This window comes from Pezoporus occidentalis, unplaced genomic scaffold (assembly GCF_034315485.1).
Source record: "Pezoporus occidentalis ecotype Australia unplaced genomic scaffold, CSIRO_AGI_Poc_V1 ctg91, whole genome shotgun sequence".
NCBI classification, from domain to species: Eukaryota; Metazoa; Chordata; class Aves; order Psittaciformes; family Psittacidae; genus Pezoporus; species Pezoporus occidentalis.
In genome coordinates this window covers 374895-388662 of record NW_026916273.1, presented here as the reverse complement: position 1 = coordinate 388662, position 13768 = coordinate 374895, and the positions used below count along the sequence as shown (strand labels likewise).

Here is a 13768-nt window from a genome sequence, read left to right as displayed (position 1 = left end):
ATGGCCAGCAGTTCTGAACAAGGAGGGATAACGCTGACAGCTGAAAAGGAAACAGCCCAAAGCTTTGTCTCCAAGGGGCAGAGATGGAGTAGAGGAGCACCTACTTTGCCATAACATCTCCTGGAGCTCAAAGAGCACCAGCAGAGCAATGTAGAGAGTTGCAATAACGTGGATTACAAGGCTTCTAATGTTTAATGGTGACTGCTGGCTTTTAAACACCAACTCTGGGTGGTTCTATGAAAATGAAAATGTTATTTAAAGACAGTAAGTTTTCTGGCCAGCTCGGACACAGAGTTTGAGTCTACCTGCTGTAGAAAATGTTTTAAATATCACATTTTAAAGCCAGTCTTACCACTTTTAAGTCTGGACTCAGTATAGGTTGAATGCTGCTGGAATGGTGAACTAGCCCATTCTAAAGACACTGCTGTAGGGAACTGCCCCTTTACAGAACCAAATCAACCACCCTTTCCTAACCAAAGGAATTTCCCATTCCATGGCAATGCACACTAAAACAGAGACACACACACAATATCAAATTAGGAAATCAAATAAATACTGATGACAATATCACGACAGCATCTTTAACAAAAAGGGGTGAGAGATCAAGTGACACAATCCCATGTACACTGCAGTTTATGGAGGTTTCTTCACAGAAGTTCATGTGATGCATATCAGCTGCCAGTGGATTGCTAAGTAGTGAGGGACACTGCACAACCACTGAGGGATCCAGACAAACAAAAGTCTTTCTTTAACACAGAAAAAATAAGTCAAATGCCAGTGCTTTAAAGCAAAACACTAGAATGACTGCACTTACCACCTGGTAAAGGGTTAAAGAGCAGAAAGAGAGGTTCCAGGAGCAGAAGGAAGAAAACAAAAAAGGAGGAGAAGGAGAAGAAGAAATTAATATTATACATGAGGAAAAATAAAGAGAAGGTTTTTCACAGAAACACTCAGGCATTTCTACACCTGCCCAAAAGAAAGCTGCTTTTCCTTTGCCTAGATAGCATGAGATCATTTCTTCTTACCAGGGCTCTTAGCCAGCTTCTCAATGAAAAATAGAAATGGCGAGGTTTTAGAGGCTGAGGGTTGGGGTGGGTTTGGTTTGGGTTTTTTTTGACTTTTCAATGATTTCTATCTTCCCAGAGACATATTTGGGATTTTTCCACTAAAAATCTAGACAAAATAAGATTATTTTGGAATCAAGCTGCATACTTTGCCTTCTGCCATAATGCTGCCTGCTGCAGGAAGTGCTTTGCTGAAAGTATTTTCTTAGCTCCAACTATCCCTGATGAAGGATGAATGCTTTGTGAGACCTTCCCAGGATCCAGCCCCACCGATATCCCACCACATACAGAGGCAGTTTGCCTAGACACATCACTGGCAGCCATGTGGTGGAAATGGACCCAGTGTCAGGTCCCCAAAGGATGAGATCACAGCAGCTGTAGCCAGCTTGATGCAGGCCACAGCGCACATCTGGAAAAGATGCTCTTGCACAGACCAGTAATACTCTTCACTGACTGCTGTTTCAAAGCCCTGCCAGTGTCATGAAGGCTCTGTCTGTGCTGTAATGATTGGGAGGGTCTCCCCAGCTGAACTGTCAGGATGCAACTGGTGGCCTTTGCATCATCACCATTATAGGCAAAGAGCACTCCTGTAGTGTTCTCTTCTCACCCCCCACAGAAGGCTCCTGTCAAAGGTGATTGTAAACCAGTGTACAAAAAAGGAGCTGGGCGATGACCTATTGCTCCTTCCTTATCTGGCAAAATCAGGGCAAACCACTGCAGACGCACAACCAATGGTTACCAGCTGGAGGCAGAAGAGGACACCGATAGTACAGCCCGGACATCATGGGCTTATGGGGCAGAAAGACCGTGTGCGGGTTTCACATGCACAAGGTGCAGTAAAAAGACACGTGCACTCCACCCCATCCACTGCCATTCCTCCTCCAACTTCACCTAACTTCTGGGGAGTCTGTGGCTCCAGGTCAGAGCTCCCAGAGGGGCTATGAAAGAAGGTAATTCTCAGTGACCTGAGACTTGATGAGCCCCTCTCCCCTGGGAAGGAGCCCCCTGAGGCTCACAGTCTCCTTCCCGCAGTTAGCTTTCTGAATTTTCATTTCTCCTTTTCTGCTGTTCCCCATTATTACTATCAGTATTGTTATCGTTGACATTATTTCTATTATCACTATATTTCAGTTATTACACTGCTCTTATCTCAACCTGAGGGGTTTACACTCTTCTAAGGGTAGACAGTGTCCCAGTGTCGTCCCCTTTGCCCTGGCACATCTTTCCCCTGCAGTTCTCTTCCCGCTCTGCTCTGTTATCGACGCCCTGCTTGACCTTTTAGGAAAGAAACAACCTGTGCACCTGAAAGAGCCTCTAAAAGGTGGTGAGAGATCTTCTGACAGCCTCTGCTGTCCTTTGGGCACTGAGCTCCACTCATCCTGCCCTTTGTCCAGAGGCCTCTCTGATACAAAACTCTCCAGTGGCTGGCTGTTACGTCTTAAGGAAGACAAACAGTTGAGACTTACTTCACGTTTTGGGAAGAAAAGATCAAATCCAGACCTGTAAGAAGTCATTTTTCTCCCTTGAAGTAGCTTCTGGTGTTTGCACTGCAAGAAACTGCAGCACAACTGGTGCTGCTGTTTGCCAGCCTCACAGGGACTGGTGGTGAAGAGCTCTCCCTAAGAGCTCCTGGGACTGGGCTGATGCATGCAACAGGTCCTGGGAAGAAGCTGCATTGCCTGTGCCTGTGTAAGATAGCTGATGTCAGCAGGAGATGTGACTTTGGCTTAAGTGGAGTGACTGTCCCCATGTCTGGACCTGGCATCCAAAACTCCCCATGTGGAGCTCGTCAGAGTATTGACAATATCTCAGTTTGCACAGCCTGCGTAAGGGGACACACCTCTATACCAGGAAGGAAAATGGAGAGGAGGAAGCTTCAAGAGCTACTTACATGGCCATGAAGGTCTGTGTTTAGCAGCATCAGGGCACAAGTGAGCGTATGAACCCCATCTGAAACAACAGTCAGATAACAAGGATTACCCCCCTTCCCATGCAATTTTGGTGTTTGCTGTCTTGACAGCCCACCCATTGCTAAACAAGGGTAATGTTACATCTGGGGACCTTAAAGAATACCTGTCTCCTTCAACTGCATAAGATAGTTGTCAGTGTGCTCACACAGATGGGCTGCTCCACTGAACCAAGCCAGACATGACATGATGCTCCTGGCTTATTTCCCTTGTGCATGCTGCTCTGTGAATTGCTGCCCGAGGGTCAGGGTGTGACTTCCCCTCAGGTCTGCATGGGGAAGTAGCACTGGTTGCTTCTTGTGGAGGTAGATGTGCGGCCACAGAGAGCCAGCTATGTCCTGTTCCTGTCCAGGTCAGCCACCAAGCTCTAAATGCTGCCAGCTAAAGGCAGCAAAGCACACAAGCCCAGGATGAAGATAGCTGAGCGCATGAGCTTCTCTCTTGGAAGAGCCATGGTCTGAGGAAGAATTTCTTATGGGAATATCATGTATTTCCCTATGAGGGCTTGCAGTCCTTGGGAGATGGACGTTGCCCTTCAAGAGAAACACTTCCTCAGAAAGATTCTTCCTTCACTTTCACAAGGAGCAGCTTTAGGCTTAGGACAAAATGCCTTCCCAGTGTGTATATTTTAGTCTCTCTGTGAGGTCCTAGGCTGACTTCTTACACCTGGCTTTACTGTATCACTTTGGTCAGGTACACCACGTCCCACATGGCCCCAAGGTGGAGTTGGTGTCCCAAAACCTGCTATTCTTTCACTCTTGCTGGGCTCAGTTTCATTCACTTTTTCTCTCTGCTCAGCGTCACAACACAACCACATAGTTCCTCCATGTCTGGGATTCACCTGTACACGAAAGCATTAATAATGTGCCCAAGACATCACTTTCTGGGAATGAAACCAGTCACCCCACTCAGCTTCTGCCACTTTTGTTTGCAGCATCCCAACATTCAAGGCTGAAGTGACCCTGGGTGCTGCAACAGCCACATCTCTGTCAGTGGAACTGTTACTGAATAAGCATGTAGCAACACCCTGAAATATCTTGGAGGGCTGTAGAACCTTCTCATCTCCAGACAAAACTGTCCTGACTCTTCCATGTCTCTATGCCAATAGACCATCACAGCCAGAGGTGATTCTTTAGAAATCTGGATAATACAGTGGCTTAAACTTGTCGCTAGAACATCCTTTGCAAGTTTAGGCTGGAGGCAACAAGGAACTGCTTCCTGAAGGAAGAACGTGCAATAGCTTTGTCAGGTTACCATCCATCTAGTGCCTGCTTTTGCAGTATCTGGTTAATGACATGAAGCGAAGGTTAACAGTTGTAACAGCAGTAGCAGCAATGGGTTTCAGATCCACTTTTCCTTATTCTTAGTAGTTTTGTGCTATTTGGAAGTGTAACATTTTCAAAACAGACCCCACTAGCAGCAGTGACATCTCCACTGAGGGCCATGCAATATGAAATAGTTTAACTCCGTTCTGAACCATTGCTGTAGTGTGGCTCCATCCCCAGCTTTGTAACTTTTGTTACCCACATGGCACAGCTTGCATTTTGCTTGACCAGTCACTGCCCTCCAAATACCCTGAAGGGTCAAATCCTGATCTGGCTCCTTGGGAGGGTCTGTACAGCACCCAGGGCCCCCCATCCCTACCAGTACAAGGAGCATCAGCAGGGATGGATCAGCCTCACCTGACCAATGGGTGTTAGTCAGGCCTAGCTGTGGATGCGTGGTTTCACACTCGGGCTGTGACAAACATGCACCATGAGTACAATGGGCACTAGAGCCAAGGAAATAAAAGGGCTACCTTCGGACGTGCTCTCCTCTGGGTTGCACTGGCAGTACCGCCGGGAGAAATGGATGAGCACGCGCTCCCGCTCCTGTGTCTCTCCCATCAGTGGGAATGCTTTCAAGAATGTCCTGCAAAGAGAAAGGGATACTTAAAAATGTGATGGATCAATCTGCTGGGCAGCAGCCATGCTAAGGCAGGAGATGGAAAGGAGCAGCTAGGAAGACTTTTGTACTCCCCCCAGCCTGTGCACCCCTGGACCCTTGCAGGTACAATACAAAGGGTTTCTATGGAGCCAGCTCTGGGCTCTGTAGGGAAACATGCTGCCAGCTGAGATCTGATCCACCTCTGGCTTGATGGCACCAGGATGGGTTGTCCGTGCCCAGGGAAGAAGTTGCTCCCACTTGCTCTGATTTTGTACGGGATGGGATTCCTGGGAAAGCTGCTCTCCACCATGGGGAAAGCAGGCTGTGGGCCCTCCTGTCGAAGCCCACTTTTGGTGGCAGTACCTTGTGCCAAATGTGACACCAAAGCAAAGATTAAATGACATCCTGGAGCTCCCCCAGTCCCTGCTCCTATCACACAGGCAGCCTCCATGGCATCAGGAAGCCTGGAGGAGAAACCCACTGCGCTGCTCCGTCCACCCCAGCGCCAGAGACCAGCTCACCTGAGTGCTTTGTCAAGGGTCAGGCCAGTGAAGTCAAAGAAGCTGAGATACTCCTCTGCTACCAACTTGCTGAACTCGTTACTGTAATTAAAGAGGGAGCAGTCAGCCCTTTCATCAGGGAAGAAGACACTGTTTACAAGAGGAACAGCAGACTGCTGCCACCCAGCCAGCCCAGCTCCCAGTGAGACACTGCAGATGTGATCCCAGACCCAGGGAGACTTTCTCCTAGCTTGAAATGCTGCTGAAGACCTCCAAAAGGCCCTGACGTGCCCCCATCCTAGCACTGCAGCTGCTAGCCCTAGACAGCTCACAGGGAGAGATGCCTGTACCCACTGCACCCCTCTGCCATGCTGCTGGCCAGACAGAGCCTCCTCCCAAACCAGACAGGAGAAGGAGGCCATAAGGATGTGCTGTGCTAAGCAGGCACCTTCTCTCCTAACTAGTCCTGTCCTCCTGAGTACTCCTGCTCTGCACCCCACGTCAGCTCCTATCTCACCCTCTCAACCCAGCACACTGCTCGCATGTCAGGTGGATGCTGCTGGGAATGGAAAAGGAGAGCTCAGCTGAGATCCTGACCCTGCTTATCCCTGAATGCTTCTCCAGAAACTGCTCCCCTGCCATGTTTTTGGGGGGTGCTTGGGGACATGTTGGCTTTAAAGCCAATTCAGGTAGTGGAAGTGCAAGAATAATCAATGAATTCTGGCAGGAAATGGAAGATTATCTCACTATGCTCAGGCTTTGCCATATACAATTTCTTTTCCTTCTCCCCACAAGAAAAACATATTGCTAAGCATACTGTATATGATATATGACAGTAAGCTGTGACGTCAAATTTGAAAGAAGGTTAGACGTGAGGCAGCAGCAACCAGCAATGCACCTGCTACAAGAACCACAGCAAAAGAGAACAGGGATGCTGCCAGGGATGCAAAGAGCCTCTAGAAGATCATTCATGGACTCCCTTTTCCCAGGACTAAGCTGGGAGTCACAGGTGATCCTTGGCACCGAAAGCTTGGGTATTTGCTGAGGGATGCTTGTGTTCTGCTGATGTGGACAGGACTGAGGCATTTCAAAGACATAAAAAACCACCCCAGCAACACAGATTATATCTGATTCAGGAGAAGGATGATGCGGATTGGTGTCTTCACACCCACTGGCATCCTAAAATAATCTGTTACTGCTACACTCGTTACTGTTACTCTGTCTTTTAGAAATCTCTGTAACTCTTCCACTTGCCCAGGCAAACCTACCGGCTTGGGCCCCAGTGTGTAGCTGGCTCTCCATCAAACCCTTCAGGCCATCTATAGACCGGCTCAGATGATGTTGGGGTATAGACATGAAAAACCTAGTGACTGGCAGGTAGCACAGTGCAATCCAGGACTGGATCCCAAATCCTTCAGCCTGGGGATTGCTTTAGGGGCAGTCTTGCTGGGCCCTTTCCCAAGGCAGGAAGCTCTTGGTTCTGGTGGACAGCAGCTTGTGGCCTTTGATACCCAATACACACAGGCAACTTGTAAGATTCAGATTGCCAGGGCATTGTGCATGGACCAGTTTCAACTGGAAGGATCTCTAACAGCCCCAGCTCCATCCAACAAGCCCTTGTAACAACAGCTGCAAGTCCCTTCCTGCTTTGTTCCATCTTCCCATCAAGATCAGTGCCCCCCGGACCCTCACCACCACATCCCCACTTACTTCTTCCCGAGCTGGCGTGCCACATCGCAGCGCTTGAACCCTTCAAGGTTGTAAAGGCGCTTGGCGAGCCTCTTGGCAGCCTCGCTATCTGCCCTGCAGCCGTTGGCCAAGGTGTCTGTGCTGCCCTGGTCAAGCTGCTCCGTGCTGCCCAAGTCGGAGTCGGAGTCTGACAGCGCATCTTTTAAGCTGGCATCGCTACACAGAAACAAGAAACAATTCAAGGAGCAGCAAAGTGACTTGAGGAAACCCACAGAAAAGAACATATTTTGAGTTCTTCTTGTCCTAACCAAAAAGTAGGGAAGACCAAGAATGCATCTGTGAATTTGGCATTGGACAAACCCTTTCATTGCAGGTCAAAGGAAACAGTACAATTTAATTTCAAATTTGTAGAGAATAATTGAAGGGAAGGTGACTTCTCCCTGAGAAATAAGGATGTAACCCTTCAGAAAACCAGCCCCAACACCTTTTTAAGCTTCCTCTCTCTCCACTTGTATGGAAAGGGATACCAAGCTCTTTCAGAGCTCTGGGCTTTCAGGGAACCTTAGGGATGGATGATATGCTTTCCGGTTCAGATTATTTGCTGAGGATGAGAAACTGCCCTTATACAAATCATGCCACAGGTCTGGGACTGGCATCAGAGCTTCTGTCAGTGGTGGTTTGCTCCTCTTCGAGCTGCTTGTTGGTGTTGTGGCCAGATGTTCCCACAGACTAAATGCTGAGCAGCCCCACTGGCATCATGTAGATGGGGATGCATCCACTTATTTTCTTGCCCAAGGCCAGTTCTGGCACCTATTCACATGGTTTTGGGCAGTGTGACTCACTGAAGGCTGATAAGCTAGCTGGACATCCAGCTCCTGTTCTCTCATGACCTGCCTACTCATCACCAGCCTTCCTCATGCAAGGAAGTACCCTGCAGATAAGCTGCTGCCTCCCAGTGATGAATGTTTGGGTCTGACCTGGTCCAGAGGATGAAGTCTCTGCTGATATCACTGCCTGCAGAAGAACCTTTGGGAAGGCCTCTACAGGGGCACCCAGTCCTATCTGAACCTTGAAGTGTCCCTGCCCTTCAGCGCACGTTTGCGAGTGTGCCTGACTGCCTCCAACATGCCAAGGGCTTTTACAGATGTCAGGCAGACCAGGGGTGTACCCAGAGGAGTCCCAGCTTTGCCTGCTGCAAGAACAGACAGGATTTGTGAGCAGCCAGATGAATGGTGGTGAGTTCCAGAGCAAGCATCCACACCAAGTGCAGAGCCTTGGCTTTTCCTGGGCTTGCAGGGCTCCTACAGGACCCTGCAGCTCACTGCAGTTTGGGGTCCTGGGTTTGAGAACAGTGAGGACTCAGACACAGGTCTGCTGGTGACTACCTGGCCTAATGCCATAAGACCTTGGTCCCCATCTGCAGTCCTAACTTACAGGTAGGTAAGGTTTTCCCATTGGGATTTGGTCTCTCTGCCATGACAGCACATGCAAGGAAACACAAGGGGGAAAAAGGCAGCTCCATCTCTAGCATGTCCTCTGCGTCTTGCTCCTAGACTGAGACCCCATAAGACAAAGAAGCCTTGCCCAAGGAATTTCCAGCCTGTCTTACCTGATGGAGTTAATGATCTTGGTGGCATCTTCCTCTGACCCTTCCACGTGGAACCCGTTTGGGATACTCTTCAAGGACAACCGGCTTAGCACATTCTCTGACCTGCTGCTGGTGATTGAGTGCCTGAGAGGGCTCCCAAAATCCCCCTCCACTGGCTTTGCTGCTGCCTGTTCTTGCTTATCAGCAGCCATGTGGTGGAGAGCTTCTCTCTGCTGGGCTACCAGTTTCTGCTCCAGGAGCTCTGGGCTGTCCTTGACTCTTTGCTGGATCAATGGGGTGAGTGGGGCCTCAAAACTGACACAGCTGTCTGTCTCATCTGTGAGAGAGAGGACATCCAGAGAGTCCAAGCTGCTGTAGTATGTACCCTTCATAAGGTCAGACTCAACGATCTTCTCAAAGGTTGAGCTGAACCCATCCCTGATGTCTTTGAATTGAAAATGTTCCTTGTCATCCTCACTGCAGCTCAGCTTGGCATCTCCAGAAGCAAACCTGGACCAAAAGGGGAAAAGCAGAAAATACTGTCAAGGCAATTGCTTGCATTGTTCCACTTCAAAAGCATGAAGACCCTTAAGATCAAGGCCATTTCATCTAACTTCAAATGTGGGCAGCAAATGCCTTTGATCCCTTTTATAGCAGAGAAAAAGCAGAAGCTTTTAGGGAGCAATTCATATGCTGTAACTTAAGCCTTTTTTCTTGGATAAGGCACTCCAGAAGAGCAAGGCACTGTACAAATACTTTTCTCTCCACTAGGAGAGACGTAAAAGGTGATGAACACACACCCAGGCAAGGGAGGCTCCATGTTGCTTCACAGCTAACCTGTGGGGTTCAGGCACAGCATTACAGCTAGGAACCTACAAGTAGGCTGGGGGTATGCAAGAGGCTAGGAGGGGACACAGCTGGTACAGCTGACCTGAACTGACCAAAGACATATTTCATGCCATATAATGTCATCCTCAGAAGAAAAGAGGGAAAAAATGGAGGGGGTGATGGGTGGTCTTTCAAAGGAGCCATTGCTCAGAGGCTGGCTGGGCATTGGTCTGCTGGTGGGGGATGCTGAGTGCTTGCTTTTGTGTCACTTTCCCCACCTTTCACTTATTAAACTGCTTTTATCTCAACCCACAAGTCTGCTCACTTTCCTCTTCTAATCCTCTCCCCAGCCAACAATGAGGAGCAAGTGGCTGGGTAGGTGCTTAGTTGCTGGTTGGAGTCAACACACTGCACCTCCTCAGCGGTTGTCTCAGTTTGGAAACCCTGTGTCAGCACCATGGCTGTGCCCAGTGTCCCTGCTCATGAGCATGGTCTCACTTTGCAGCAGAACATGCTGCCTTGATGAATTCTGGGGGCGGATCAGGGATGAGCAGGTTTCCTGTGCCAGTGAACAAGATGCTGAACCTGTGCATGCCTAAACCAGCTCCTGTTAGTAATGCTTCTCCTTGCACACCATTTTCAAACCTAGCTCTACACCCACAATGGTAAAAACTTACATGAATCTGTAGACTCACGTAATTCCTTGATTCCAGGAGCTCAGGGCTTAAGAAAACTGTCACCCAGTTCATCAGATCTGGCCATGCAGCAAATCAGACATAAGCAGAAATGAGACAGCAGCTCCAGCTCAAAGAGCCCTCATCCTCAGGACTGCTTGCCTTCACAAATCCATCCATCCCTGCAGGGTGAACTGCAGTTCCTGGCCATGATGTTGTGTACAGAATAGACTGGCTTTCACAAAGCAGGTGGAACTTTACAAGTTCCATCCCCTTGTGACAGGAAGGACTTTGCAGCCTCCATTACACCCAGCAGTGGGAATTACAGCCCTACCCTGGCAGCTCATCGCAGTGACAAACTTCTTGCAATAGCCTCCATCTCCAGTGAACTTCCACCTCCCCTCCCCTACAGAGGGTCTACATCCTCCCCACTCCAAAGGAAAAAACCCTTTTTAGTGTCCCTAGGTCCTCCAAGACAGCCATCACACTACCATTAACTGTCCATATCACAGCACTTGTACTCTCCAGACCTTTCATTATCTCTTGAACCCAAATTCATACAGCAGGCAAAAATGTGGGAAAGGCTGCATAGGGCAGACTGCAGAGACCAGGGCAGGAGCCATGGCCCTGAAGGGGTCAGTGGGCACCAACAAGTCAGGCACATCACATCTCTCCTTGTGTGGTTCCAGAGAAGACAAAGAGACTTCCTAGAGCTTGCACCAGTTCAGAAGTAGTCTGCATCTAATCCAAACAAAACCAGGCTAAGGTGGAAGACAGTGAAAGACCTCACTTGTGTGAATGAACCTGACACAGCCTCCCCACAGAGAAGTGTGCCTACTTATTACACAGCAGGGAAGGCAATTGCTTTCCTTAAATAAGGAGCCATATATTTATTTGCATTGTAATCACCACCTTTTGTCAGTGTATTGAAGTGACACTGTATCTAATTGCCTGTGCTGCCTTTCCCAGTCAGCTCTGAAGCACTGTTTTAGTGCTCATGGCAAGGCACGCAGAGCAATGCACTGCCTTCCTATTGCAGCCAAACTGTACTGGGTTTTTATACACTGAGCTGTTTACATGTCGTTTCTCACTGTTTAATTAGTTGTAATAAAGTACAACCTACCTCACTGTGCTGGGGGAGTGGGGAGTCCTGCCAGAGCAGGACATGATGGAATCAGCGCTTCCCCAACCACGTGCTGCAGGCTTTCTGAAAAGCTTTTCTGAAACTTAGTGGAACTTGACTTGCTTGATGCTATAGGACACCATGGGAGGAAACGTGTGGGCAAAGGCAGCAGTCCCAAACCTGAGGTACTAAATGCATCTGCAAGCCAAAGGTGGGGATACCTCTATTAAAAAGTTTTACCTTTGTATGAGTTCATGGGGCTGAAAGCAGAGAATATCATTCCCTGGTGAAGCTCACAGTCTGGCTGCAGAGCTGAGACCTGCCTGATCAACCAGGCCAGTGTGCTAGAGGCTTCTAGGAAGGTGCAAGACCTCTAGGCAGCAAAGCCACAATGATAGGAAAATAGGGCTTTAACAACCGATATATTGGCACGCTAATGGATGCCATGGGATAAACTAGAAAGGGGTAAAACAGATCTAGTTAATGCAGACTGCAGCACAAGCAGTTTAGCTTTAGCTGTGCTTTAGCTTTAGTACTAAACTTTATTTCCTCAACTTTTTTAGCAACCATTTCCTGCATAGCTGCACTAACCTACCTTCAGTGGGGCAATCATGGTTTCTTTCTCCAGCTCTGCCAGGGAGTCAGTAACCCTGGATGATTTTTCTCCCCTTTAATCCTCAACTGGTTCAGTGGGAAAAGCAAGACTCAGCCTCTTCTTGTAGAGTACTTCAGGATTCAGTGAAAAAAACACATCATAGAAGCACCAACATATGGGTGCTTGCAGCATCTCTCCTGTGCCAGGGCAGGTACACAGGCAGGGCCAAGAGAGTCACAGAAGCATCTACCTCAGGCGACTACAACACAGACCCCTGGATGATTTCTGTTGGTAAAGGGAAACATCCATACTCCTCCCAGGATTCTGTGGCAAGTTATTTCAGGTAAGTGCTGTAAGGGCTGCAGCTGAATCTCCAACTTGCAAGTAGGACATCCCAAAGTGATCACAGCCAGCACCCTCGAGACCCTTAAAGCTTCTCCTTTGCTTTAGTGACTCTGTGGGCAGACACTGGCTCTAACCCCAGCTTCTCTGCATTTGTAGCAGGGAAAAGCAGTGCAAGAGGCCCAGAGAGAAAAAGAGTGAAAAGCCACATTCAGGCATGAGAGCAGCTGCAGCTTTTAAAGCTGATGAGTTACACATGGAACAGAGCAACCCAAACCAGGGAGGCTTGAGAACCAGCACACGTAAACCAGCCCTGAGCCAGCATTAGGATCGCTTCACACTCACCCAAGCTCCTCCTCCTGCTCATCAATGCTCAGAGCTCCCGAGGACCCCAGCACGCTGTGCCACCGCTCCTTGCTGAGGGTCTCACCAGGGTCCTCCTGCCTCCTGTGCTCTGGACCTGCGCTGCTGGGGCTGCCCATGCCGCCGTCCTGCTCCGCACCGTTTGCCAGGCTCTGCTCCCCATCAGGCTCTGGTGGTGGCTCATCCCCACTGCTGCGGGCTGGGGTCTGCTGCTCGCAGCCATCTGCAGCCGGCCATGGGACGTGGCTGCTCTCGCTCATATTCTACTCGTCCCAGCGCTTACGGGCTCCCTCCCCGCACTCAGCTCAGGCTCGGCACCACCTACAGCAGAGAAGAAACACGTCATGAAAGGCACGGGCTTGCTGATCACAGCTCAGAGGGGCAGCAGTTCGAAGCAGAGCACAGCAAAATGTCCCCCATTGCTTTTGACTCCTCAGAGCAAAAGCAAAAACCCCAAACTAGGGTTTGCCACTTTGGCAAAGACCGGTGCTCGTTGCTCAGCACAGTGAGAGCCAGAGAGGAAAACCTGCCAGCGTAGTCCTGAGCCATCAGGGGCCCAGGCACCCTCTCCTGCTGCTCCCACAACCCCCAGACAGTCCCAGCATCAAGCACAGGTGACCTGCACCACACAGAATGTTACTAACACAGCTATGGCAGGGCTGGGAACAGGAATATGGCACCTCTGATTTTCCCATACTGGCTACCATGGTGCTATTCCCAACTATTCCCTGCCCAGCAGAAATAGGAGAGAGAGAGGAAGTAGGAGATAGGTGTGATTTATTCTTTTTGAACACATCTAAGCAGCTGGGATGTGATTCAGGCTGTGTGATTCTCCCTGCTGACTCTGCATTTCTGCAGAACTTCTTGCCTGCCAGAGTAACACTTCTCTTTTCCCAACACACAAGTACTGCTGAAAGGTGTCATGAGTTGCCAGCTAAGACTGGCGAAAGTATTTGTACTGAATATACCCCGGAATGCTCTCTAGAGGGCAAGGGAAGGATGCTGTACTGCAACGAATGAGATGTCCTTATTGGCAAACATGCCCATGGACAGTAGGTTTGCAGGTCTCACAAGCACTGTCCTTTGCCATGGGCTATAGCCCCCAGTGC

General features: G+C 49.3%; 2 protein-coding genes across 3 annotated transcripts in view; both read right to left on the bottom strand.

Moving 5' to 3' along the window:
• The window catches only part of CYSTM1 (cysteine rich transmembrane module containing 1), a 426226-nt gene that overhangs the window by 245508 nt on the left and 166950 nt on the right, over positions 1-13768 (bottom strand). The window lies entirely within an intron of this gene.
• Positions 1-13768, bottom strand: part of PSD2 (pleckstrin and Sec7 domain containing 2) — a 50599-nt gene that overhangs the window by 21275 nt on the left and 15556 nt on the right. The window contains exons 3-8 of one of the 2 annotated variants that reach the window (XM_062605271.1): positions 12642-12980; positions 8756-9244; positions 7168-7362; positions 5479-5559; positions 4830-4942; positions 2954-3014 (exon numbers count right to left, since the gene is read on the bottom strand). In XM_062605271.1, the coding sequence (XP_062461255.1) occupies positions 2954-3014; positions 4830-4942; positions 5479-5559; positions 7168-7362; positions 8756-9244; positions 12642-12919 (1217 nt within the window). In that variant the 5' untranslated portion in view covers positions 12920-12980. The remainder of the gene's footprint in view (positions 1-2953; positions 3015-4829; positions 4943-5478; positions 5560-7167; positions 7363-8755; positions 9245-12641; positions 12981-13768) is intronic. The other variant, XM_062605272.1, reaches the window with a different exon arrangement.